This window comes from Rattus norvegicus, chromosome 6, assembly GCF_021556685.1.
Source record: "Rattus norvegicus strain SHRSP/BbbUtx chromosome 6, alternate assembly SHRSP_T2T, whole genome shotgun sequence".
NCBI classification, from domain to species: Eukaryota; Metazoa; Chordata; class Mammalia; order Rodentia; family Muridae; genus Rattus; species Rattus norvegicus.
Genome location: NC_141539.1, coordinates 57,898,047 through 57,923,344, shown reverse-complemented (window position 1 = coordinate 57,923,344; position 25,298 = coordinate 57,898,047). Strand labels below are relative to the sequence as shown.

Sequence of the window (25,298 nt, the reverse complement as noted above, 5' to 3'; positions counted from 1 at the left end):
ATATTGGTGTCTGTGAGAAAGTTAACTCTTTATCATGGCAAAAACTGTTATGTAAATGTGAGAACAAAGACAGCTGAGTATAATTAACAGTATTTGAGACAGCTGAGAGGTCAGAGGATGTAACACTAGCCAGTGACTAACAGCTAGAAGACAGTCAGGGTCAGTGGCTCACAAAGCACTGGAGGTGGACAGAAGGGGCTGCAACTAACCCCAACTGGGTGGACAGCTTATGAACTGTGCGTAGCTACACATAGCTAGACTGTGAAACAGCCCTTTACACCCCAAATCCCTACAACAAAATTAAATTTTGACTTTTTTATCGGCCATTTTATTTTGGGTTTCCTTGACTCTTTGGAATTGCATCTATGTATAAAAACTTTTAGGTTAAAAAGTGATGTTTTTTTTTTTTGTAGAAACTCCAGTTCTGATATATAATCAATAGATACTGGATAAATAAAAGAAATTTGATACTGTAGATTAACCCCACACACTAGTACATTTTCTAAGTAATAATTAGGTAATATTTCCCAACTAACAATTACAGAAAAAGACCCCATTGTCTAGAGATAGCCTTGCAAGAGGGATAGCATTTAAGTGTCATCCCCTCTGGTCAGTCTTATAAATGAGCAGTGGATGCTGGGACCCTGGGATGGAGAAGCAACCTGAGGTTAAGTCTGTGGTTAGCAGAAAAGAGGCTTGAGGCTGATTGGAGATGAAGGCTGTGATCCTGGGGAGGGAGAGGAAGCGTATGCAGTGTACTGGCCAGAGACACCTAAAGTTTTAGCAAATTAAAATCCTATTATGATGATCAAAACTGTCTCCACTCTCACATTTTTCTCTATTAATCTCACTTTTGAGGCTGAGGATCTTATAAGCTTGGTTAATCATAAGAATTATTGAGGAAAGTTGTTAAAACTATTGTTGACCAAGCCTTGTTCTTAGTGGGTCAGGTGGTGAATGGCAGTGGCCAGTATTTTATAGTTACCAAAGTTTGGGATATCTAAGTTCTTCAGAGAGCCTCCACGAAGAACAAACATGAACGTTCTAGTTGTCAATACTTAGGATACAATCTTCTTAATAGTGATGGTCATTTATAGGTAGATATATATGATATTTGTATATTGATGGTGATCAATAATCAGAGAAACTGAACACATTGCAGCTTGTCTGTCTTCTCGTTAGTGTGTATGCATGTGTGTGTGTGTGTGCATGTGCGTGTGTGTGTGTGTGTGTGTGTGTGTGTGTGTGTGTGTAAAATTTGGATGAGAAATGGTCCCAAAATCTCCTTCTTGAGAGCTGATTGGATGATGGATTCTAAATTCAACAGTGGATAGGTCCCCTTGATGAATTCATAGCTGAATGGGCTTTTAGAAAGTGCAACCTGGTTGGAGGAGGTAGGTCTCTGAGGACATGGCCTTAAAAGATAGATCTTATTTCTATTCTCTCTCTCTCTCTCTCTCTCTCTCTCTCTCTCTCTCTCATCTCTCTATCTCTATCTCTATCTCTCTTTCTATCTCTGTGGCTCTCATGCTTGTTGGGGACTGAGAGTTATTCCACAAAACCACATGAACACTGATCTCAGTCAGACAAGGATGCTTTATTGGACACACACCCTAATGCCGATCGGATCAGAGACATAGCTCAGAATTGTCTGAACTATAACAACAAACATTTCTCAGGGCCAGCTTATAACAGGGAAAAAAACCCCACAGAACCCACAATGAGCTCATACCCAGGTGCAGGAAGTCCTTCCCAGTGGTCAGCTCCGACTCAAGCCATCTTAGACATAACAGTGCACATTGACCTATGTAAAGCTTTGTAGAATTTCTTAAGATTAACAAACCTCAGAATATACAGAACATAATAAGGGATGTGGTCAGCACAGCCCTGCTCCGAGTCAAGTTATTTTTCTGTGTCAGTGACTGGCAGACATGTGACAGCAACAATATGAAATAGCTGGCAGGCATGGAACAAAATGGCTATAGCTGTGATAGGGGCTTCGACAATTCTCTCTTGCAGTCCCACTCTTTTGCTCTCTCTTTCTCCCCTCTCTCTTTCTTTGGTGCCTTCTCCCCCATCCTTGTAATGATGACCTGCTTTGCCAAGGTCCAGAAACACAGGATCTAAGCAACACATTGGTGAACCAGGTGAACACATCTGAACCTTTCCTCCTGTAAGTTGCCTCAGGTATTTTGTCATAGCAATGAAAAGTTGATGACAACACTATGTGTGTTCCTACCTCAGAGTCTTTACAGCAGCTGCCCCTTCTACATCTTATGCTATTTCCCAAGTACTCAGAACCTGTTTCCTTAATCTTTCAGTAAGAGACTGTTTTGTAGAAAAGCCAGAGACTATTTAGTGTGGCAAAAGAGAACTCTCACTCTCTCTCTCTCTCTCTCTCTCTCTCTCTCTCTCTCTCTCTCTCTCTCTCTTTCTCCCTCCCCCTCTCCCTCTCTGCATGAAATAATGAGTTATCCCAGGAATTACATAGCATGTACAATTAAATCAGGCCTAATAATTAATGGATTTCCTGGAAAAAAAGAAAATGGATGATGAACAGGAAAGCCACCAAAGAAGTCACTAGCTGCATAACAACTACTCTGGGTGAGATGTATTATTTAAAGCCGTTCAATCATGGCCTTATCTTTTCTAATTCTTGCAGGATGCCTCTGAGTACAATCATCTGACTGCATCTCTGAAACAGCATTAGGATTTGGGAAGCATGTTAACAAACCAACTGCAGCCACTTTGAAGAAAACACCATTAATCACGCCATCTGAGAAGAGATACGTCAGGTGTGCTTAGACGTTTAGAGCGGGTTCCCGTAAACAATCCTTCCTGCATTACGGATTACGTATCTTCATTGTGGATGAGAGACATATACTGTTTAGTCTGATTTCTCAAAATACAGCCTACCCAAGGTGCTGTTGACTTCCAGTGCAGATGCAGTTTTCTTTGCCCATTTCAGCTCACTTGCCCCAAAATGTAAAATTCCCATTTCATCAGTTACCTACTGGAAAGAGAGAAAAACAAAACAAGCAAAAGCAAGCAAGCAAGCAAACAAAAGACAACCCATAAGAGTGACTCACTGCTTTTTTGAAAAATGAAAAACATTAGATTAATATCTAAGAAATTATTGTTAGGCTTATCCTTCATTAGGTGATTTTCTATCAACTTAAAAAATCAGCAGAAATGTAATAGCTGAGAATCTAAGGTTCTATTGTCTTTTCACTGTCTGTTCATGCCTCATCTGACGTGCCTGATTATATTCATGAATCATACCCCTAATTTCTTTTGCAAAAGGTTATCCAGGCATGCCCCCGGGGCTTTGGTCCAGAGCATGCTTTACCAATAAAGAGTTTTTCATGTTTTCATCTTTTGTAAATCTAGTTAGGCTGAGAACCTACATAGTGATTGGGTCCTGGCTCCTGGCTCTGTTTGCTGGGTTGTCCTTTCCATACGTTTTCAGTGTTTTCTCTTGTTCTATTGTTAAGTAGGAAGGAGGGTCGAAACTGTATCAACAATGTTTAGGCAGAAATCTCTTGAGCCAAAAGATGTCCAAGTTCACCACTTACAGATTGTTTTCTGTTCAAGGTAAACCAATAATTCAACTGTTTTCTACCATTTTATAACAAGTCTAGACATTCTTCTAGTTTATGATAATCTACTACTCCCCATTTTGATTTGAGGACTCACCAGGAAAAGATTTACTATTCATAGTTTGCTAGTAATCTTCTTATGTGACATACATATCCACACATGCTCTTAAACACAGACATACACCCACTCATACTCAAACACATCCACACATCCACACATGCACATACATGCACACTCATGTACTTTAACACACCATATACATACACATAAGTACACTCACACATTAACAACCACAACACACACACACACACACACACACACACACACACACGTACATATGTCAAAGCAATCTAGCAGTTTGCTTTTTATGTCTTTTTGCTTACATGTATGTCTATGCACCCCCTCAACTGTGCCCTGGGGGATATCAGTGCTCATCATTGCAAGTGTAGAACAAAGTAAAAAGCAGCCAGACACCGAGGGGACCTTAAATGTGAAAAAATGAATGAGGAGGAAACAAGATCCAGATGACGTCATGGGGCCCAGTGGCAGGAGTTCTGTAGTAGGTTGAGGGCTTCGAAGTCCGGACAGTGCCAATCATGTGCAAGTGCTCATCGGGGCCTCTTGGGGTCAGTCCACACTCAGCACCCGACTGCACCATGGTGCTCAGTTCTCACCTTCCTCAGTAGGCGCCACACTGCCTCATGTTACATCTGTGTAACCTGGATATCATGAGGAGAAGCAATCTCCTCAGCTGAGACTGTACCCAAGTCCCACAGAGACCAGAAGAACTCTGGTCTGGAGTTACTTTGTATTCTGGAGGAAATTTGTCTCAAATAATTGGTTGCATGAAACTGACACACTTCATTTCAATAGGGGAATCATGTTACAATGAGTGTTAGAGTCTTAAAGTTGCATTGTAGTATGTATTACTACATGTATATATATACATGTATATATGTATATGTGTGAATATATATACACATTGTATGTACTATTACATATATACCTACGCACAATCAAGGAACATGCATATTTCTTTTAGGGACACAGAAGGATTAGAGTGTTACAAAGTTATTGTTACAACACAAAGACACAGTATACATTCCTATGCTCTGGTTAGATGAACGAATGCATAAAGTCTAACAAAAAATATGGCAAAAGGCTCATTCTCCACTTCAGAGAAGGGAAGTAGCCAGCAGGAGTGGATGCCAAGACAGGGAATGAGGAAAGCATCTCCATGGGGACTCATGGTAATGATTATCCTAAAACCTTGATACAGTTATGTGCCTTCTTCCAGGCAACCAGTTGCTCCACTGAATGGGGCCCATGTGTCTGAGATTCCTGTAAGTATTCATGAATGTGTTTCGAGAATCAAACCCCCACAGCCTTGTGTGTATACTCCTCATTCCACTACTATAGCTTTGTTTCATTACACTGTAACAATACAACCTCAAGGGGTCCTTGATGAGTTTTGCTCACCTTTTTCCAGATGAATTTTGAGAAAAGCTGTCAAGCTGCTTTATAAAAAAACTTCCTATAAGGATTTTAATTGGGTTTCTGCTAACTAGATAATTTGAGGAAGCTGTCAGAATGCAATTTTATTCTTCCTATTCAGGTTTCTAGTACACTCAATTTAGGCATTTTCTGTCGTCCTCAGCAAATGTTTTGTAAGTTGACACGGGGGCTTCACACTAGTGATAGGTTTCATTGCTTTAGGCTGTGGATGTATGTAATATGTATGTGTGCATACTGTGGTAGAGTCTCACTGTGTCCCTTGGGCTGTCTGGCCGGAAACTCACTATGTAGCATAAGATGACCCGGAACTCTCAGTTCTCCTGCCTTGAGTTTCCAGATTCTGAGTTTTTTTTAGCAAATTCAAGCAATATTTTTTGAAAGAAACAATAATGGTAAAATTCCTTAATCTTTTAATACTAAAGAAGATTTGTAAATGCCTTAATACTGCCTTCAAATTTGAACACAAACATTAAGGCTTAAAATATTTCTTTAGAAGTACAAAGACATTGTTCCGTCCCATTTATTACTCGGCAATTCAAAGGAGAGGTCGAATAACACTTTGAATATTGCTTCTTTAAATCTGCCTTGTTTTTGTTTTATCCTTTAGAAATTCTTGGGGCTTTTTTTTCTATCTCCCTGGAGATGAGAAACTTCACACAGTCTTTGTAGCCATGCACTTCCACTCACTCCGACCCTGTATTGACTTTCCTTAAAAAGAGATGAGAACATTATCTTAAAATACAAAGCTAGGGTCTTTGAGGAGGCCAATCTACTCCACTGAAGGAAGATGACACACAAATGTTGAAACCAGCCAGAAGGCTCTGCAGTCTACCTAGACTCTACCGTGATGCTAATAGGCAGCTACAGCAAAACAATGTAACATTATAGATCACCTATCATTGACAGGTACAAGAGTCATTGCTTTCAACAAGACTATGGTCTATTGAAGACTTGAACCCAATTGCATATTTGCCCAGGAAGAGGATGCCTGGACAGCTAAAGTTAAAGAAGGATGTAGGATTAAGAATCTAAGATGAGTCTGCAAATAGATAGTCAAGGTCTTCTTTCTCAAAGAACACTTGCTGTACTTTGCTGTGTAGACTTATTGAACTCAGTGGTGGCTTAACCTGGAAGCTGCCATTTCCTTCCAGTGAATTTAGAATAGAGGAGAAGGTTAAGAAAGCCCAGGGTACTTGCTGAAGTTTACCATAGACTCTGGTGAACTTGGGGAATATGATTGCCTGTGTTAGATCAAATGGCTTTGTAACTGACTTGTCCTCTGGTAGTATGAGGCAATGTGTTGCAAAATCAGAAACCTTGTGGCAATGGGACTTTGTGAAAGTCAAAAGCTCACAAAATCAAAGAAGCCAGAATGAAAAGACCATGTGAGGAAACCCACAATCTCCTATCTACTGAGGCCATGGTGGACCCCACTGGATCTCTGACAGAACATTTCATCAAATACAGAAGCAAAAACGCGAACAGGGTTTATTTTTGTTTTATCTTACTGCCCTTAAATTTTATGTCATTCCGTTACAAGGGAACATGACTGAACAGATAGGAAACAGATTCTCCGTTATGGGTTCTCCGGATGGCTTCAGCAAGAATCATGGAGATGTCAATCACCTGGATTTTGCTACACTGTTTCATCTTGTCTTCTTGAGGTATAGTGTTAGTGACCACTACTGCTTCAAAGCATGCGCCATTGATGCGAGCAATGGCTGGGCCAGAAAAGATTCCGTGAGTCAAGATGGCATAAACTCTGGTAGCTCCCTCTGACAGAAGTTTGTCAGCCGCATAACAGATTGTACCACAAGTGTCAGCCATGTCATCTACAAGGATAGCCACTCGCTCCTTTACGTCACCCACAAGCACCATGCGGTCCACTTCATTGGCTTTCTTCCGTTCTTTGTGAATCAAGGCAAAATCCACATTCAAATGGTCCGCGATGGAAGTGACCCTCTTGGCTCCGCCAGCATCAGGAGAAACAATTGTGCAGTTTCTCCAGTCAGAAATATTCTCCTTTATCCACTTCAGGACGGCTGGTTCTGCATACAAATTATCTACTGGGATGTCAAAAAACCCCTGAATCTGAGAAGCATGTAGGTCCATGGTGATAATGTGATCTGCACCCGCTATAGACAGCATATTTGCTATGAGTTTCGCAGAGATGGGAGCCCGACTCTTATCCTTTTTATCCTGCCTGGCGTAAGGGAAGCAGGGGATGACCGCAGTCACCCGGCTGGCGGAAGCGATCTTGCAGGCATTGATCATGATCAAAAGTTCCATTAGACTGTCGTTGATTTCACCACAACCACTCTGAACTATGTAGACGTCTTCTCCGCGCACACTCTCACCAATTTCCACGCAGGTCTCCTGGTTGCTGAATTTCTTAGTTACCACCTTGCCGAGCTCGAGGCCCAGGCGCTCGGTAATCTTCTGGGATAAGTCCTGGTGGGAGCTGCCGCTGAAGATTTTGATGTTTGGCATCCTGGCCAGAGATCCTAGACTTAAAGCTTCCGTCTTGGAAGGTAAACTGGACCACAGACTAACAGTTTCCGGGCAGTGCACAGAGGGTGGTTACAAAGCCGTTACTGTCCCTTCCCCTAACGGTTGTGCTGATCTGACCTCAAGCCTTTTGAAAGAGAGAGAGAGAGAGAGAGAGAGAGAGAGAGAGAGAGAGAGAGAGAGAGGGAGAGAGAGAAAAGAAAACAAAACAAACACAAATAAGCTTGACTGGCAGCTACTACACACTTTCACATTTATAGGAAGATTTTATGACCCATAGGAATTTCTATTATTAATTTTTCTTTTTCTTTCTCCTGGATAAGGTTTCCCTGTGTAACGCTGGCTTTCCTAGTATTAGTTCCGTGAGTAGGCTGGCCTCCTACCCTTTAGTCCCTCTCAAGTGCTGGAATTAAAGGTATGGCAAACTGTTACTAACTTCTTGGAAACTTAAATTTGACTACATGAAAAAGCAAAACAGGGTTCTGAACAGGCTTACAAGATTGAAGCAGGAGGAGTTATGTGCAGGGTGTTGTTTAGTCTACCTGCTCAACAGAGAGTGAAAAGACAAAAGGTTGGAAACTGGTATAAATGGGATTCTGTTCCCGAGTATTTGCAAGTACCTTAGGATACATAGTACTGGAGCAACTGCCCTGTGTCAGTTGTGTTACCTCTTGCAAATGTATCAGAGTGCCCCGCCCCCAGCCACATGTATCCTGGCATAGCTGTGAGTGTAGCTTGACATGTTGGTAGATGACAACATCTCTGCTGGGGTTAAAGATAACTAAGTAGGAACTAGCATCTAACCTAGTTATTTAAAGAAACTGAGTCTGGAATTCAGCAAGTAAATCAGTAAATCAATTATTAAAACCATTATTATGTACAACAGAGTCTGAGAAACATATTACTTGGTTGTAAACTTTTATTTTTACATGTTGAGTGAGATATTATAAAGTCATGTAAACGACTAACAGCGTCTGTGTTAAAATGTTGCATCAGAAAGCAGGGTGATGATCTGAGTCCCTCTTGACATGAGAATACCTTTCTTTCCTATTCAGTTCATGTTCTTTGCAGTTGGTAATCCATGCCAACTGCTTTCTGTTCACAGTTCTTCATTCATGTTCTTCCCTTCAAAACAAATCCAACAGAAACACCTGTGCCATGTAATTCATCCCAAATGAGCTATATACAGTGATTTGTACAGAAAATCCTGTAGCTTAATTTAGAAGCACTAAAAGTACTTGCCGCCTCAATTAAATTGATTTTTCTTTTAGTGTTCTCAGTATGACACACATTTTCAGTTTCTAATGAAAAACAAAACAGATTTTTAAATAGATTTAATATTACCTAAATAGGACTGAATACTAATGTAAACATTTAAAACCCATAGTTGGTTATATTTTGCTCAAGTTGTTAAGTAGAAGCCATTTTCGTCTTGCTGTTATTTCTGTTCCAAGATCTGGCTGTTGCTGTACCTTGAATTTGTTTAGAATCATAATAGGATGGAAATGGTCCCAGAGGCCATGCAGTCATGTTAATATCCCAGTTCACAGCCAAAGAAACAAGCCACCCATGATCTTCTGATCATTGCAGCTCTGTGTGTACCAGGACGTGGGCTTCCTAGATTCTAAGCATGGCTTTCACTGCTCTGTCCTCTTAGACTCCTCTCCACTCCCAAGTTTATTAGGATAACAGGGGGAAAAGTGTGCAGAAATACTTGCACACTTACCAAGTACTTAGCAAGTAACTACAACAGAGAACAAATAAATATGAGTCAGAATGTCCTGTTGCTCAAACCAACCTCTAAAATTTCCAGAAAGAAACAAATCACTAGTGTGTTACAGTGTTCTTCTGACGTTTCTCACTTGGATACATCATCCGGGGTTTCCACTGTCCTTTTTGTTCTATAGGTTGAGGGAGAAAACTTGTCAATGACCGGCTGCTTCTGGAAAAAGATATGGAGTGATAACATGTTGTATAACACATCTCTCTGCTGAGGTGTTCTTTTCTTAGTAAATTGCTCTATTACTCAGAATGGTGAAGGAGAGAAAGGGCTTCATCTTTCTCCTTCTCAAAACAGAGTGTTTTAATATCACATGCACAGATCCGTGAGAACTGTTGCACTTCGAAGGTCTCGAGTCAATAACCAGAATACACACATTTCCTTGGTAATCATATCTTGCTTTCCTGATTGTTTCTTTACCCTTCACAATTCCAACATAAATAATTCAAAGACAGTTCTGATGCAGCTTGATCAGCAAAGGAGAAAAGAAATCCAGGCAGTCATTTCGGAGAGCGAGGAAAATGGCTGTGTTTTAAGTTAAATAAATGCTTTCACTAAACACACTTACAGTTGACAAAATGCTAGATGTTTAGGTGGCAATTATAGTTCTTTGATAAACTGTCAAATCTTGTCACAACACGTGTTACAAACAAGGACAGATTTAGATGTCCTTTCTGACAGCTTTGTGTAGGTTGGGAACGTGTGGCAGTTAATTTCAAGCAAGGAACATATTTTTCTTTCCAGCAGTTATCTTCTTGTTGATTAGGAAGACTTTCTTTGTGCCTTTAATCTTCCTCATTGACTCAGAGTCCCAGAACGTTATTATATTACTGCCTCAGCTCATCTATTTTATTCATAATCATCAACCTCAATACTTGGAGAAAACACTTCCCGCTGAGGTTCACACTCCGTACAAATGCTCCAAAGTTTGTTCTGTGATTGTTTACAATTGGACTTGAAGACTGTGTGTGTGTTTATCAAGCTTTTTTGGCTGGAAATCTGTCATCTTACATAATAGATGTGTAGATAACAGCGAGGTAAATAAAGCAGAGAGAAACAAACAGGAACACGAAAGGAAGTTCTGTGGTGCAGAAACAGGGCTTTGATTTTGAGTGTGATGTTAAGCCTCAGGAAGGTGTTTCTGAAGTGTATATTGGAGTTTCTCTTAAAAGTCCAGTAAGCCAGATAATCCTAGGATGAAATAGTAATCATGGAATAAAGACCAGGAGCAAACTATATACCATTGGAAGGACAGACAAGGCAATATATAGGGAGATTCTGGAACTACTCTTTACAAATAAGAAAATCTGTCTCTCATAGCCCTGTGAAATAATTTGGGAGTGTTTCAAAGCAGATTCTGGAATGACAGTTCCTTTTTCATGTATAATCAAAGGTCTTTTGCAATCAAAAGTACTTGTGTACTTTCGCACAAGTAATAAAAAGCTATGTTAATGAACTTTAAGAACACATAACTTCCATTTATGATATGCAAGTCTCTTTTAAAATATACTTTGTAGAACTCAGGAGGCAGAGTTAAGTGGATGTCTGTGAGTTCAAGGCTGGCCTGGTCAACATAGCACATTCCAGACCAACCACGATTACATAATGAGACCCTGTCTCAGAAAGTAAATAAATTAAAACAATTTTTGATGCTTTGAAGGGCATAGAAGAAACATATCTGTGGTGGTTTGAATAAGAATGGCGCCGACATATTGAATGCTTAATCATCAGGAAGTGGCACTACTTGAGAAGGAGAGAAAGGATTAAGAAGTGTGGCTTTGTTGGAGAAAGTGTGTCCCTGTTGGTAGTATTTGTCTACGCTTCATATTAAGACAAGTATGGCCCAAACCCCGTGGGAGAGAGACCTCACCGCCTGATCAGGTGGGCACTCCTGAGGCTGCAGAGTGGAGGAGACCACCAACACTGCCCACCCCTACCCACATCCCTGGCCCAAGAGGCAACTGTATAAGGCCTCTGGGTTCCCGTAGGGGAGGGCCCGGGAGCGGCAGGACCCCTGCGCCTGAGACACCGCCGGAACCTGAAGGAAATAGACCGGATAAACAGTTCTCTGCACCCAAATCCCGTGGGAGGGAGAGCTGAACCTTCAGAGAGGCGGACACGCCTGGGAAACCAGAAGAGACTGCACTCTGTGCGCATCCAGACGCCAGAGGAAAACACCAAACGTCATCTGGAACCCTGGTGCAAGGAGGCTCCTGGACAGAGCGGCGCAGATCTTCCCGGTTGCTGCCACAGCGGAGAGGACTTAGGCAGTACCCCACGAGCAAACTTGAGCCTTGGAACTGCAGGTAGGACCAACTTTTCCCCTGCAAGAAACCGGCCTGGTGAACTCAAGACACAGGCCCACAGGAACAGCTGAAGACCTGTAGAGAGGAAAAACTACACGCCCGAATGCAGAACACTCTGTCCCCATAACTGGCTGAAAGAAAACAGGAAAACAGGTCTACAGCACTCCTGACACACAGGTTATAGGACAGTCTAGCCACTGTCAGAAATAGCAGAACAAAGTAACACTAGAGATAATCTGATGGCGAGAGGCAAGCGCAGGAACCCAAGCAACAGAAACCAAGACTACATGGCATCATCGGAGCCCAATTCTCCCACCAAAGCAAACGGAATATCCAAACACACCAGAAAAGCAAGACCTAGTTTCAAAATCATATTTGATCATGATGCTGGAGGACTTCAAGAAAGACATAAAGAACTCCCTTAGAGAACAAGTAGAAGCCTACAGTGAGGAATCGCAAAAATCCCTGAAAGAATTCCAGGAAAACACAATCAAACAGTTGAAGGAATTAAAAATGGAAATAGAAGCAATCAAGAAAGAACACATGGAAACAACCCTGGACATAGAAAATCAAAAGAAAAGACAAGGAGCTGTAGATACAAGCTTTACCAACAGAATACAAGAGATGGAAGAGAGAATCTCAGGAGCAGAAGATTCCATAGAAATCATTGACTCAACTGTCAAAGATAATGTAAAGCAGAAAAAGCTACTGGTCCAAAACATACAGGAAATCCAGGACTCAATGAGAAGATCAAACCTAAGGATAATAGGTATAGAAGAGAGTGAAGACTCCCAGCTCAAAGGACCAGTAAATATCTTCAACAAAATCATAGAAGAAAACTTCCCTAACCTAAAAAAAGAGATACCCATAGGCATACAAGATGCCTACAGAACTCCAAATAGATTGGACCAGAAAAGAAACACCTCCCGTCACATAATTGTCAAAACACCAAACGCACAAAATAAAGAAAGAATATTAAAAGCAGTAAGGGAAAAAGGTCAAGTAACATATAAAGGCAGACCTATCAGAATCACACCAGACTTTTCGCCAGAAACTATGAAGGCCAGAAGATCCTGGACAGAGGTCATACAGACCCTAAGAGAACACAAATGCCAGCCCAGGTTACTGTATCCTGCAAAACTCTCAATTAACAGAGATGGAGAAACCAAGATATTCCATGACAAAACCAAATTTACACAATATCTTTCTACAAGTCCAGCACTACAAAGGATAATAAAGGGTAAAGCCCAACATAAGGAGGCAAGCTATACCCTAGAAGAAGCAAGAAACTAATCATCTTGGCAACAAAACAAAGAGAATGAAAGCACACAAACATACCCTCACTTCCAAATATGAATATAACGGGAAGCAATAATCACTATTCCTTAATATCTCTCAATATCAATGGCCTCAACTCCCCAATAAAAAGACATAGATTAACAAACTGGATACGCAACGAGGACCCTGCATTCTGCTGCCTACAGGAAACACACCTCAGAGACAAAGACAGACATTACCTCAGAGTGAAAGGCTGGAAAACAATTTTCCAAGCAAATGGTCAGAAGAAGCAAGCTGGAGTAGCCATTCTAATATCAAATAAAATCAATTTTCAACTAAAAGTCATCAAAAAAGATAAGGAAGGACACTTCATATTCATCAAAGGAAAAATACATCAAGATGAACTCTCAATCCTAAATATCTATGCCCCAAATACAAGGGCACCTACATATGTAAAAGAAACCTTACTAAAGCTCAAAACACACATTGCACCTCACACAATAATAGTGGGAGATTTCAACACCCCACTCTCATCAATGGACAGATCATGGAAACAGAAATTAAACAGAAATGTAGACAGACTAAGAGAAGTCATGAGCCAAATGGACTTAACGGATATTTATAGAACATTCTATCCTAAAGCAAAAGGATATACCTTCTTCTCAGCTCCTCATGGTACTTTCTCCAAAATTGACCATATAATTGGTCAAAAAACGGGCCTCAACAGGTACAGAAAGATAGAAATAATCCCATGCGTGCTATCGGACCACCACGGCCTAAAACTGGTCTTCAATAACAATAAGGGAAGAATGCCCACATATACGTGGAAATTGAACAATGCTCTATTCAATGATAACCTGGTCAAGGAAGAAATAAAGAAAGAAATTAAAAACTTTTTAGAATTTAATGAAAATGAAGGTACAACATACCCAAACTTATGGGACACAATGAAAGCTGTGCTAAGAGGAAAACTCATAGCGCTGAGTGCCTGCAGAAAGAAACAGGAAAGAGCATATGTCAGCAGCTTGACAGCACACCTAAAAGCTCTAGAACAAAAAGAAGCAAATACACCCAGGAGGAGTAGAAGGCAGGAAATAATCAAACTCAGAGCTGAAAGCAACCAAGTAGAAACAAAAAGGACCATAGAAAGAATCAACAGAACCAAAAGTTGGTTCTTTGAGAAAATCAACAAGATAGATAAACCCTTAGCCAGACTAACGAGAGGACACAGAGAGTGCGTCCAAATTAACAAAATCAGAAATGAAAAGGGAGACATGACTACAGATTCAGAGGAAATTCAAAAAATCATCAGATCTTACTATAAAAACCTATATTCAACAAAACTTGAAAATCTTCAGGAAATGGACAATTTCCTAGACAGATACCAGGTATCGAAGTTAAATCAGGAACAGATAAACCAGTTAAACAACCCCATAACTCCTAAGGAAATAGAAGCAGTCATTAAAGGTCTCCCAACCAAAAATAGCCCAGGTCCAGACGGGTTTAGTGCAGAATTCTATCAAACCTTCATAGAAGACCTCATACCAATATTATCCAAACTATTCCACAAAATTGAAACAGATGGAGCCCTACCGAATTCCTTCTATGAAGCCACAATTACTCTTATACCTAAACCACACAAAGACCCAACAAAGAAAGAGAACTTCAGACCAATTTCCCTTATGAATATCGACGCAAAAATACTCAATAAAATTCTGGCAAACCGAATTCAAGAGCACATCAAAACAATCATCCACCATGATCAAGTAGGCTTCATCCCAGGCATGAAGGGATGGTTTAATATACAGAAAACCATCAACGTGATCCATTATATAAACAAACTGAAAGAACAGAACCACATGATCATTTCATTAGATGCTGAGAAAGCATTTGACAAAATTCAACACCCCTTCATGATAAAAGTCCTGGAAAGAATAGGAATTCAAGGCCCATACCTAAACATAGTAAAAGCCATATACAGCAAACCAGTTGCTAACATTAAACTAAATGGAGAGAAACTTGAAGCAATTCCACAAAATCAGGGACTAGACAAGGCTGCCCACTCTCTCCCTACTTATTCAATATAGTTCTTGAAGTTCTAGCCAGAGCAATCAGACAACAAAAGGAGATCAAGGGGATACAGATCGGAAAAGAAGAGGTCAAAATATCACTATTTGCAGACGACATGATAGTATATTTAAGTGATCCCAAAAGTTCCACCAGAGAACTACTAAAGCTGATAAACAACTTCAGCAAAGTGGCTGGGTATAAAATTAACTCAAATAAATCAGTTGCCTTCCTCTATACAAAAGAGAAACAAGCCGAGAAAGAAATTAGGGAAACGACACCCTTCATAATAGACCCAAATAATATAAAGTACCTCGGTGTGACTTTAACCAAGCAAGTAAAAGATCTGTACAATAAGACTTCAAGACACTGAGGAAAGAAATTGAAGAAGACCTCAGAAGATGGAAAGATCTCCCATGCTCATGGATTGGCAGGATTAATATAGTAAAAATGGCCATTTTACCAAAAGCAATCTACAGATTCAATGCAATCCCCATCAAAATACCAATCCAATTCTTCAAAGAGTTAGACAGAACAATTTGCAAATTCATCTGGAATAACAAAAAACCCAGGATAGCTAAAGCTATCCTCAACAATAAAAGGACTTCAGGGGGAATCACTATCCCTGAACTCAAGCAGTATTACAGAGCAATAGTGATAAAAACTGCATGGTATTGGTACAGAGACAGACAGATAGACCAATGGAATAGAATTGAAGACCCAGAAATGAACCCACACACCTATGGTCACTTGATTTTTGACAAAGGAGCCAAAACCATCCAATGGAAAAAAGATAGCATTTTCAGCAAATGGTGCTGGTTCAACTGGAGGGCAACATGTAGAAGAATGCAGATCGATCCATCCTTATCACCCTGTACAAAGCTTAAGTCCAAGTGGATCAAGGACCTCCACATCAAACCATACACACTCAAACTAATAGAAGAAAAACTAGGGAAGCATCTGGAACACATGGGCACTGGAAAAAATTTCCTGAACAAAACACCAATGGCTTATGCTCTAAGATCAATAATCGACAAATGGCATCTCATAAAACTGCAAAGCTTCTGTAAGGCAAAGGACACTGTGGTTAGGACAAAACGGCAACCAACAGATTGGGAAAAGATCTTTACCAATCCTACAACAGATAGAGGCCTTATATCCAAAATATACAAAGAACTCAAGAAGTTAGACCGCAGGGAAACAAATAACCCTATTAAAAAATGGGGTTCAGAGCTAAACAAAGAATTCACAGCTGAGGAATGCCGAATGGCTGAGAAACACCTAAAGAAATGTTCAACATCTTTAGTCATAAGGGAAATGCAAATCAAAATAACCCTGAGATTTCACCTCACACCAGTGAGAATGGCTAAGATCAAAAACTCAGGTGACAGCAGATGCTGGCGAGGATGTGGAGAAAGAGGAACACTCCTCCATTGTTGGTGGGATTGCAGACTGGTAAAACCATTCTGGAAATCAGTCTGGAGGTTCCTCAGAAAATTGGACATTGAACTGCCTGAGGATCCAGCTATACCTCTCTTGGGCATATACCCAAAAGATGCCTCAACATATAAAAGAGACACGTGCTCCACTATGTTCATCGCAGCCTTATTTATAATAGCCAGAAACTGGAAAGAACCCAGATGCCCTTCAACAGAGGAATGGATACAGAAAATGTGGTACATCTACACAATGGAATATTACTCAGCTATCAAAAACAACGAGTTTATGAAATTCGTAGGCAAATGGTTGGAACGGGAAAATATCATCCTGAGTGAGCTAACCCAATCACAGAAAGACATACATGGTATGCACTCATTGATAAGTGGCTATTAGCCCAAATGCTTGAATTACCCTAGATCCCTAGAACAAACGAAACTCAAGACGGATGATCAAAATGTGAATGCTTCACTCCTTCTTTAAATGAGGAAAAAGAATACCCTTGGCAGGGAAGGGAGAGGCAAAGATTAAAACAGAGACTGAAGGAACACCCATTCAGAGCCTGCCCCACATGTGGCCCATACATATACAGCCACCCAATTAGACAAGATGGATGAAGCAAAGAAGTGCAGACCAACAGGAGCCGGATGTAGATTGCTCCTGAGAGACACAGCCAGAATACAGCAAATACAGAGGCGAATGCCAGCAGCAAACCACTGAACTGAGAATAGGTCCCCCGTTGAAGGAATCAGAGAAAGAACTGGAAGAGCTTGAAGGTGCTCGAGACCCCAAAAGTACAACAATGTCAAGCAACCAGAGCTTCCAGGGACTAAGCCACTACCTAAAGACTATACATGGGACTGACAATAAAAAAGACATTTCCCACAGTATTCCTGTAATTTCTGATCAGTTAATAAACAGTAAATTAAAGATAAATTTCACCCCACTTCCTCCTCAGCCGGGGGCATCTACTAGGAAGAATTTTTCAAAAAAGTACAGACACCAGCTCTCTATTCACAGAAGTGAAAATTGTCTGTGGTGTGTCTGAGGGAGCTTGTACATCCAACAATTACAGAGAGATTAGGGATATATTGGGAAGGTTTGTGGGGGCATGCAGATTTCCCGACTCCATTCCCAGGGTTTCTAATCAGTGCTAATTAGTTGGGGTATGAGGAGATGAGTCTGCCATTGTGTTTCTAACCAGATGCCTGTTGATGTCAGTGCTACCGGCCAGCTGACCACACCTCTGTGATTTAGTTTCCTGTGAATTGTCAAGATGTGTTAGTCAGTTAGGTTTGTTTTTTTTTTCCAACTTGACATGTTCAAGGAACATTTTCTTTTCTTTTTATTTTTTATTTGATTTTTTATTTACATTTCAAATGTTATCCTCTTTCCCGGTTTCCTGTCCATAAGCCTCCTATTCCATCCCTTCTCCCTTCTTCTATGAGGGTGTTCTCCCAACCTTCCTCCCACCTCTTCCTGCCTCCCAGCCCTGACATTCTCTTATACTGGGGGCTTGAACCTTGGGGGACCAAGGGCTTCTCATCCTATTGGTGCCCAACAAGGCCATCCTCTGCTACATATACAGCTGGAGTTATGGGACTGTCCATGTGTACTCTGTGGATGGCGGTTTAGTCCCTGGGAGCTCTGGTTGGTTGGTATTGTTGTTCTTATGGGGTTGCAAGCCCCTTCAGCTCCTTCGATCCTTTCTCTAACTCCTCCAATGGGGAACCTGTTCTCAGTTCAATGATTGACTGCCAGCATCTGCCTCTGTATTTGTCATGCTCTGGCAGAGCCTCTCAGGAGGCAGCTATATCAGGCTCCTGTCAGCATGCACTTCTTGGCATCAGCAATATAGTCTGGGTTTGGTGGCTGTATGTGTATGGTTTGGATCCCCAGGTGGGGCAGTCTCTGGATGGCCTTTCCTTCAGTCTCTGCTCCACACTTTGTCTTTGTAGTTCCTCCTATGAATATTTTTGCTCCCCCTTCTAGAAGGACTGAAGCATCCCCACTTTAGTCATCCTTTTTGAGCATCGTGTGGTCTGTGGATTGTATCTTGGGTAATCCGAGCTTTTGGGCTAATATCCACTTATTAGTGAGTGCATAGCATGTGTGTTCTTTTGTGTTTGGGTTACCTCACTCAGGATGATATTTTCTAGTTCCATCCATTTGCCTATGAATTTCATGAAGTCGTTGTTTTTGATAGCTGAGTAGTACTCCATTGTGTAGATGTACCACATTTTCTGTATCCATTCCTCTGTCAAGGGACATCTGAGTCGTTTCCAGCTTCTGGCTGTTATAAATAAGGCTGCTATGAACATCGTGGAGCATGTGTCCTTGTTATATGTTGGAGCACCTTTTGGGTATATGCCCAGGAGTGGTATACCTGGGTCCTCAGGTAGTATTATGTCCAATTTTCTGAGGAACCTCCAGGCTGATTTCCAGAGTGGTTGTATCAACTTGCAATCCCACCAACAATGGAGGAGTGTTCCTCTTTCTCCACATCCTTGCCAGCATCTGTTGTCACCTGAGTTTTTGATCTTAGCCATTTTGACTGGTGTGAGGTGAAATCTCATGGTTGTTTTGATTTGCATTTCCCTGATGACTAAGGATGTTGAGCTTTTCTTTAGGTACTTCTCAGCCATTTGATATTCCTCAGTTGAGAATTCTTTGTTTAGCTCTGTACTCCATTTTTAATAGGGTTATTTGATACTCTGGAGTCTTTGTTTCTTTGTATATATTGGATATTAGGCCTGTATCAGATGTAGGATTGGTAAAGATCTTTTCCCAATCTGTTGGTTGTCATTTTGTCCTAATGACAGTGTCCTTTGCCTTAAAGATGCTTGGCAATTTTATGAGGTCCCATTTGTTGATACTTGATCTTAGAGCTTAAGCTACTGGTGTTCTGTTCAGGAATTTTTCCCTAGTGCCCATGTATTCAAGGCTCTCCCCCACTTTTTCTTCTATTAGTTTGAGTATATCTGGTTTGATGTGGAGGTCCTTGATCCACTTGGACTTAAGCTTTGTACAGGGTGATAAGCATGGATCGATCTGCATTCTTCTACATGTTGACCTCCAGTTGAACCAGCACCATTTGTTGAAAATGCTATCTTTTCCCCACTGGATGGTTTTAGTTCCTTTGTCAAAAATCAAGTGACCATAGATGTGTGGGTTCATTTCTTGATCTTCAATTCTATTCCATTAATCTACCTGCCTGTCTCTGTACCAATACCATACAGTTTTCATCACAATCTTCTTGATTGCTAGTTAGTAAAGGTGGACCTTGCTCTCTGTGGACAGTATCAACCCTGGGAAGGGTAGCTCAATGCGAGCCAGAAAGCAAGCCAGGAAGCAGTACTCCTGCCTGATCACCGCCTCCGCTCTTGCTTCTGTGGTCCTTTCTTGGCTTCCCTCAATGACAGATCATCATGTAAAATGACATAAATGTTTTCCTTTACAGGTTGGTTTTGTTCAGTGTTTAACTGCAGCAAAGGAAAGCAAGTTAGACAGAGGTAGGGCTAGATGCTTTCCATAGCATCTGGTTCTGCGTTGTTTTAGTCACGGTCTGCAGTGAACGTGCCTTTGTTATTGTTGACATTAGATGGCAGTCTTCCTACTGCAGCCTACCAGTCCTGCGACTACAGGAATGAGCTGCTCTGCTGTGTCCTTTTGTCCAGGTTTTGTTACTTTTTCCAAGCTGGTCTTGAGTGGGTCTTCTATCCTATGGTCTCGGTCTCTTGAGTGCCAGGGTACTGGAACCTCATGCTTTCAACACTGTGTTTCCAGATAAATTTTATATGTTACTTTTGCAGCATTTCTTTCTTGACCAGGTGAAACTTTTTTTTTTTCAATTTTGCTTGCAATTTCTTCTATGTTTAGGAGTTTAAATGTGTCTTGCCTCCTACTGTCCTCTTGCTCACCTCTTGTCTCCTTGCCTTTTTTTTTTTTTCACCTCACCTTCGGTCTTTGACCAGAAGTCTCAGTATGCACATGGGTTATCTTAAAACTGGAGACTTCTTTCGCTTTTGTCTCCTAAGTGCAGGGATCAGAGGCTTAGGCCAATATGCCTATCTACTCTAATTTTTCCTCCTTAAAAAAAAGAGTATTTTTAAAATTTTTTGTATGTGTGTCTGTGTTTGGATATGTACACATGAGTACATGTGCTCGTGTTTACTCTTAAACACCAAGCCATCTCTCCAGACTTACACCCTCATTCTTGAGAGATTTACCTAGATTCTTGCTAGGTTTACAACCCAGTCTTATTTTCAACTATTGAAAATAGTTGAATCCGCCATGTTCACTCTTTGGGATTTAATTAGTATTATTTGGGAGGCAGCCTCCTTTGAAGATTAACAATTTCTCTCTTGCTTGCTTTTAAAGATTTCCCCTTATCTTCCTCTCCCTTTCTTTCCTAACAGCTCTCTTGCTCTGTAGATTCAATGTTATTTGATATGTGATATGCCCTTAGACTCAGAATTCCCAAAAAGGGTCGCTGCTACAGCTCACAAGGATCCTCCTCATCCACTTCCTCCCAGCATTTGTTTCTCTCATGTTTCTCACCACTTCCTGCTGTAGTGTGTGGGGTGGATCTCCTGTCTCACCATATCTCTCAAGACTGAAGACACACAGCTCTGCTGATCTAATTTAATGAATAGAACGTCCTCTTCTAGGCATTTCACCTCGGGAAGACTCCTGAGCCTTAATTTCTACCTGGCTTGGCCAATGACTTTTTAAAAAAAAATAAAACCTGAGATTATAGCTGCTGGTGATTCTTCCATGATTGAATTCTGTGACTTCCACAGCTCAGTTAGCATGAGCCAATCCTCATATCTCCTCCCTGAATGGTTAGACTAGTTGAATAGCAGTGCCTTGGCAAAAGGCCATCTTGAATGACAATTGCCAGTAGAAACTGTCACCAGATGCATCTTCAGGGTCTTGTTTAAAGTAATAGAAGCTAACAGTCTCAGAAACTTTTGGGAAGTGTTCACAGTGATGGGATAGTTTCTAGGATTCATGTCTTTCTTAGGGTTACTATTGCTGTGGTCAGATATCATAACCGAAAGCAAGTTAGGGAGAAAAGGGTTTACTTAATTTATACTCTTCGTTCATCACCGAAGGAAGTCAGGACAGGAACTAAGATCAGGAACCTTGAGACTGGCCATGCAGAGCCATGGAGGAGTGCTGCCTACTGGTCTGCCAGCCATGGCTTGCTCAGCCTGCTTTCTTATAGAACCCAAGACCACCAGACCAGGGATGGCATCACCCACAATGGATTGGGCCCTCTCCCATCAATCACTAATTTAAAAAATGCCCTATAGGCTTGTCTACAACCTGATCTAAGGAGTCACTGCCTTCATGGGCGCTCTTTTCTTTCTGACAACTCTAGTTTGTATCAAGTTGGCATAAAACTAAACATCATAATTAGGGATTATAAGTTTGTTCTGTGATAGTGAAAAGGACATCTAAGTCCCAACTTAACCTTTCTGACTGATATCCCCTGGGAAATGAGAGTTACATCTAGATTTATTTTATACTCCAGGCCTGGACTAACGTATTGACTGCATACTATAAATGTACATTGTATACACTACCTTCTGTAAATTCATCTTTACCATGAGTATTCCTTTGTAGTTGTTGTCTTTAGCAGTTTACTTTCCCAACAGTCACTCTTTGTGTAAATACATTCTGCTTCATATCCTCCTATGTTAATTTACTTCTTATCAATTCAATTCATGAGCTCCTGTTTCAAATGAACTACAATGAGAAAACCAGAAACAGCTTACTGGTGTCAATCTGCTTTATTCTTTTTGTAGGCACGAGAAAAAGAGGGCCTGTGAGTGGTTGAATGAATTCATGAGCATAAGCTAATATTTCCTGCCTTGAAATTTATGTGTTTTTAAGGCAGTGTTTTACTCTCACCATTTAGAGTGTTTTATCAGTTGGAGGCCTAGAAAAATGGCAGTAAATGGCGTTTCGAAATATGAGTAGGACAGAAATAATCAATTTCTGATTTCAGGTTTAATTTACCTGACGAGGCATAGGCTGTGGAGAAGCATAGGGTCTTAACAGAGCAGTGCGACTTGAGTCCTGTCTAGGTAGGTATATGACAAGCCTGCATACATTTCTTCACAAAGCTTTGATGTAATTTTCTCATTTATGAAATGATTAATGATGGTAGTAATAATCTGTTAGGGTTGTGAGGAGTAAGTAAGTTAAATGTAAATCACTTCAAATGTTATATACACAAATCACATCTGCTTTATAAGCATGTTTTGTAAGTTATTCTTCATTTATTAAGTTATTTCATTGTGTGTCGTGTGTGTGTGTGTGTGTGTGTGTGTGTGCGCACGCGTGTGTGTACTCAGACATTCCACAGAATATGTGGGAAGATCAGAGGATAGACAGTTAGTGGGAGTTATTTCTCTCTTTCTACCACGTGGGTCCTGGGAATCAAACTCAGGTCAATTGGCTTGATGGCAAGTGCTATTATCTACTACTCACCTATCTTGCTAGTCCATGAATATTATTTTCATATATAAAATACAAATAGGTGTCAACAGTTTCAATAAATGACATCAAAGTCCTAGTCCACATGGACCTCTGCATACTTTACTTTTCCTCCCACAGCCTTCCTGCTGGAGGGTCAACCACTGTGAAGCAGAACAGAGGAGCACATACTCTATTGTCATATTGAGACAGGGGAGCTTTACCTGGATTTCCAGTCAGGCAAGGGTAGGGAAGTCAGTAATCTGTCCCAATTAGAAGGGCAAGGTAGAGATAAGTGTTTAATCAATCAGTAGGGTTATTCTCTACAAAGCTGAAGGCAGGAATGTGTGGCCCAAAGAGGAGCAACATGGTGACCATGAACAGTGGGGCATGTTGCCAAGATTGGTCTTTCAATGAATGGTTTCTGTGAAGATTTCTAGGTAAGCATGATTGCTAGGTCTACAGCTGGACAGGAGTTTATTCCTTCTATGACCTAGGGTGTGTTTATATTCATCTTGACATTTTAATGTATCCTTATAGTAGCAGGCTCTCTGCGTAGAACAAGCTAAGCAAACATTTCCTTATGGAACTATGTGGAACATTATTGGTTAAACAACAGAAGGTGATGTTCCTCTTTCCCATCAAAGGTTAAGCATGCTTTAAACTACCAATAACAAAATCTTTTGAATATTTCTTTGTTTTACATTTTTGTATATCTTATAGAAACAAATAATGACTCATAAACATGATCTTTTTCTGATATGATTCTATAACAGTACATTATTTCTCACAACAAAATATCACTGAAATATTTAGAACAAGAAAATATATGCCTTACTTATAATATTTGGGAGGAAGAAAATTCCATGACCTGTTTGATGATTTTCTTTTAAATATATAGACCACATAGAAAATTCTCTAGCGTCTCGTTTTCCTGAAGTTTAATTCTCTTCTTGTCTGTACACTCACGGTGAAGATGGAGGTCAGATCAGATCATATGACCTTTTGTACACTGAGTACCACTATTTTAAAGACCCCTATTTTATCAGGCCCTTCACTTTTCATCCTATTTCTAAGTCAGTTTGATCAGTTTTCTCCTCTGTTTTTTAAATGTGTCTAAGAACTCTGACCAGGCTAGCAGGTACTGGATGGTGTCACCTCTCACGCCTAGTCCTTAGCTGCTGTTGTTCAATATCTCACTGTCCCACTTGCCATTTTAGAAACTGTAAAGGTGTTTCGTTGGAATTGGTACATTATTGCCCAGCACTTCTTTGAGTTCCCAATAAATTAAAGTCGTTTGAAGTTATTCATACCCTCTGTGCATAAGACCATACACACACACACACACACACACACACACACACACACACACACACAATGTGTATGTCTGAGAGAGAGAGAGAGAGAGACCCAGAGAGACCCAGAGAGACCCAGAGAGACCCAGAAAGAGACAGAGACAAAGAAAGTGAGAGACAGAGACAGGCCGAAATATATATATAGAGAGAGATCCAGAGAGAGAGAGCTTGTAATTGTGATAACGCATTAGTAATTATTACAGAACAACATCATTATGTTCTGGAACTATCTGAGGCTACTGGCTGTTTATTACATATTGAAAAAAGCACAGAGGTGCACAAACAGTAAAAGAAGAATGCGTTTTAATGACCAGCTAAATAGTGTTTCTCGTAAAAAGCAAGTGTATAAGAAATGAACAGTCTTAAATTGAACCATTAGATTTCACCAGTGATATGCTTTTAACCTTTCTACTTTAAAAGTTGATTGTCTGTGTGGTGTCTGTTTGATGTCTGCAATCTGTCATTAGCTAAGTAAAATTAGGATAATTATGTTATGGAAATGAGACCAAAATTGGTACAATAACTCAATGAAATTTAAGATTCCCTTAATCATTATTAGTCTACTAGACTGATTCTTGAACTTATGATTTAAAGTGTAGCCTAAAGTCTTTTATTAACTTTCTGTTTTCATTACAACATTCTTTTATCTGCTGAATTTTACTTTCTTTTTTGTATCTTTAGAGCCTTTACCAACTTTAAAAATAATTTCTTTTTATTTATAATTTTTACTTCTAATTTTGCATTTGTGTAATAAGTGTGTATGTGGGGGGAGAGTATGAGCGAGAGAGGGAGGGAGGGAGGGAGAGAGGGAGAGAGAGAGAGAGAGAGAGAGAGAGAGAGAGAGAGAGAGAGAGAGAGAGAGAGAAGGAAACCACATTTTAAAAATTTTAGAGAACCCGACCTAAGTTTGAACTCAGGTAAACTAACAGGCAGGTACCTAGCATTAGTTTCCAAGTTACCCCCCAA

At 40.5% G+C, this 25,298-nt stretch overlaps 1 protein-coding gene across 1 annotated transcript; it reads right to left on the bottom strand.

Annotated features, from left to right (window-relative positions):
- Nucleotides 1-6,037: 6,037 nt before the first annotated feature.
- Prps1l1 (phosphoribosyl pyrophosphate synthetase 1-like 1) lies at nucleotides 6,038-7,711 on the bottom strand. Its single transcript, NM_001105678.2, is given in 1 exon segment — nucleotides 6,038-7,711. A coding segment is annotated over 1 exon segment (957 nt). The 5' UTR covers nucleotides 7,606-7,711; the 3' UTR covers nucleotides 6,038-6,648.
- Between the last annotated feature and the right edge of the window lie 17,587 nt (nucleotides 7,712-25,298).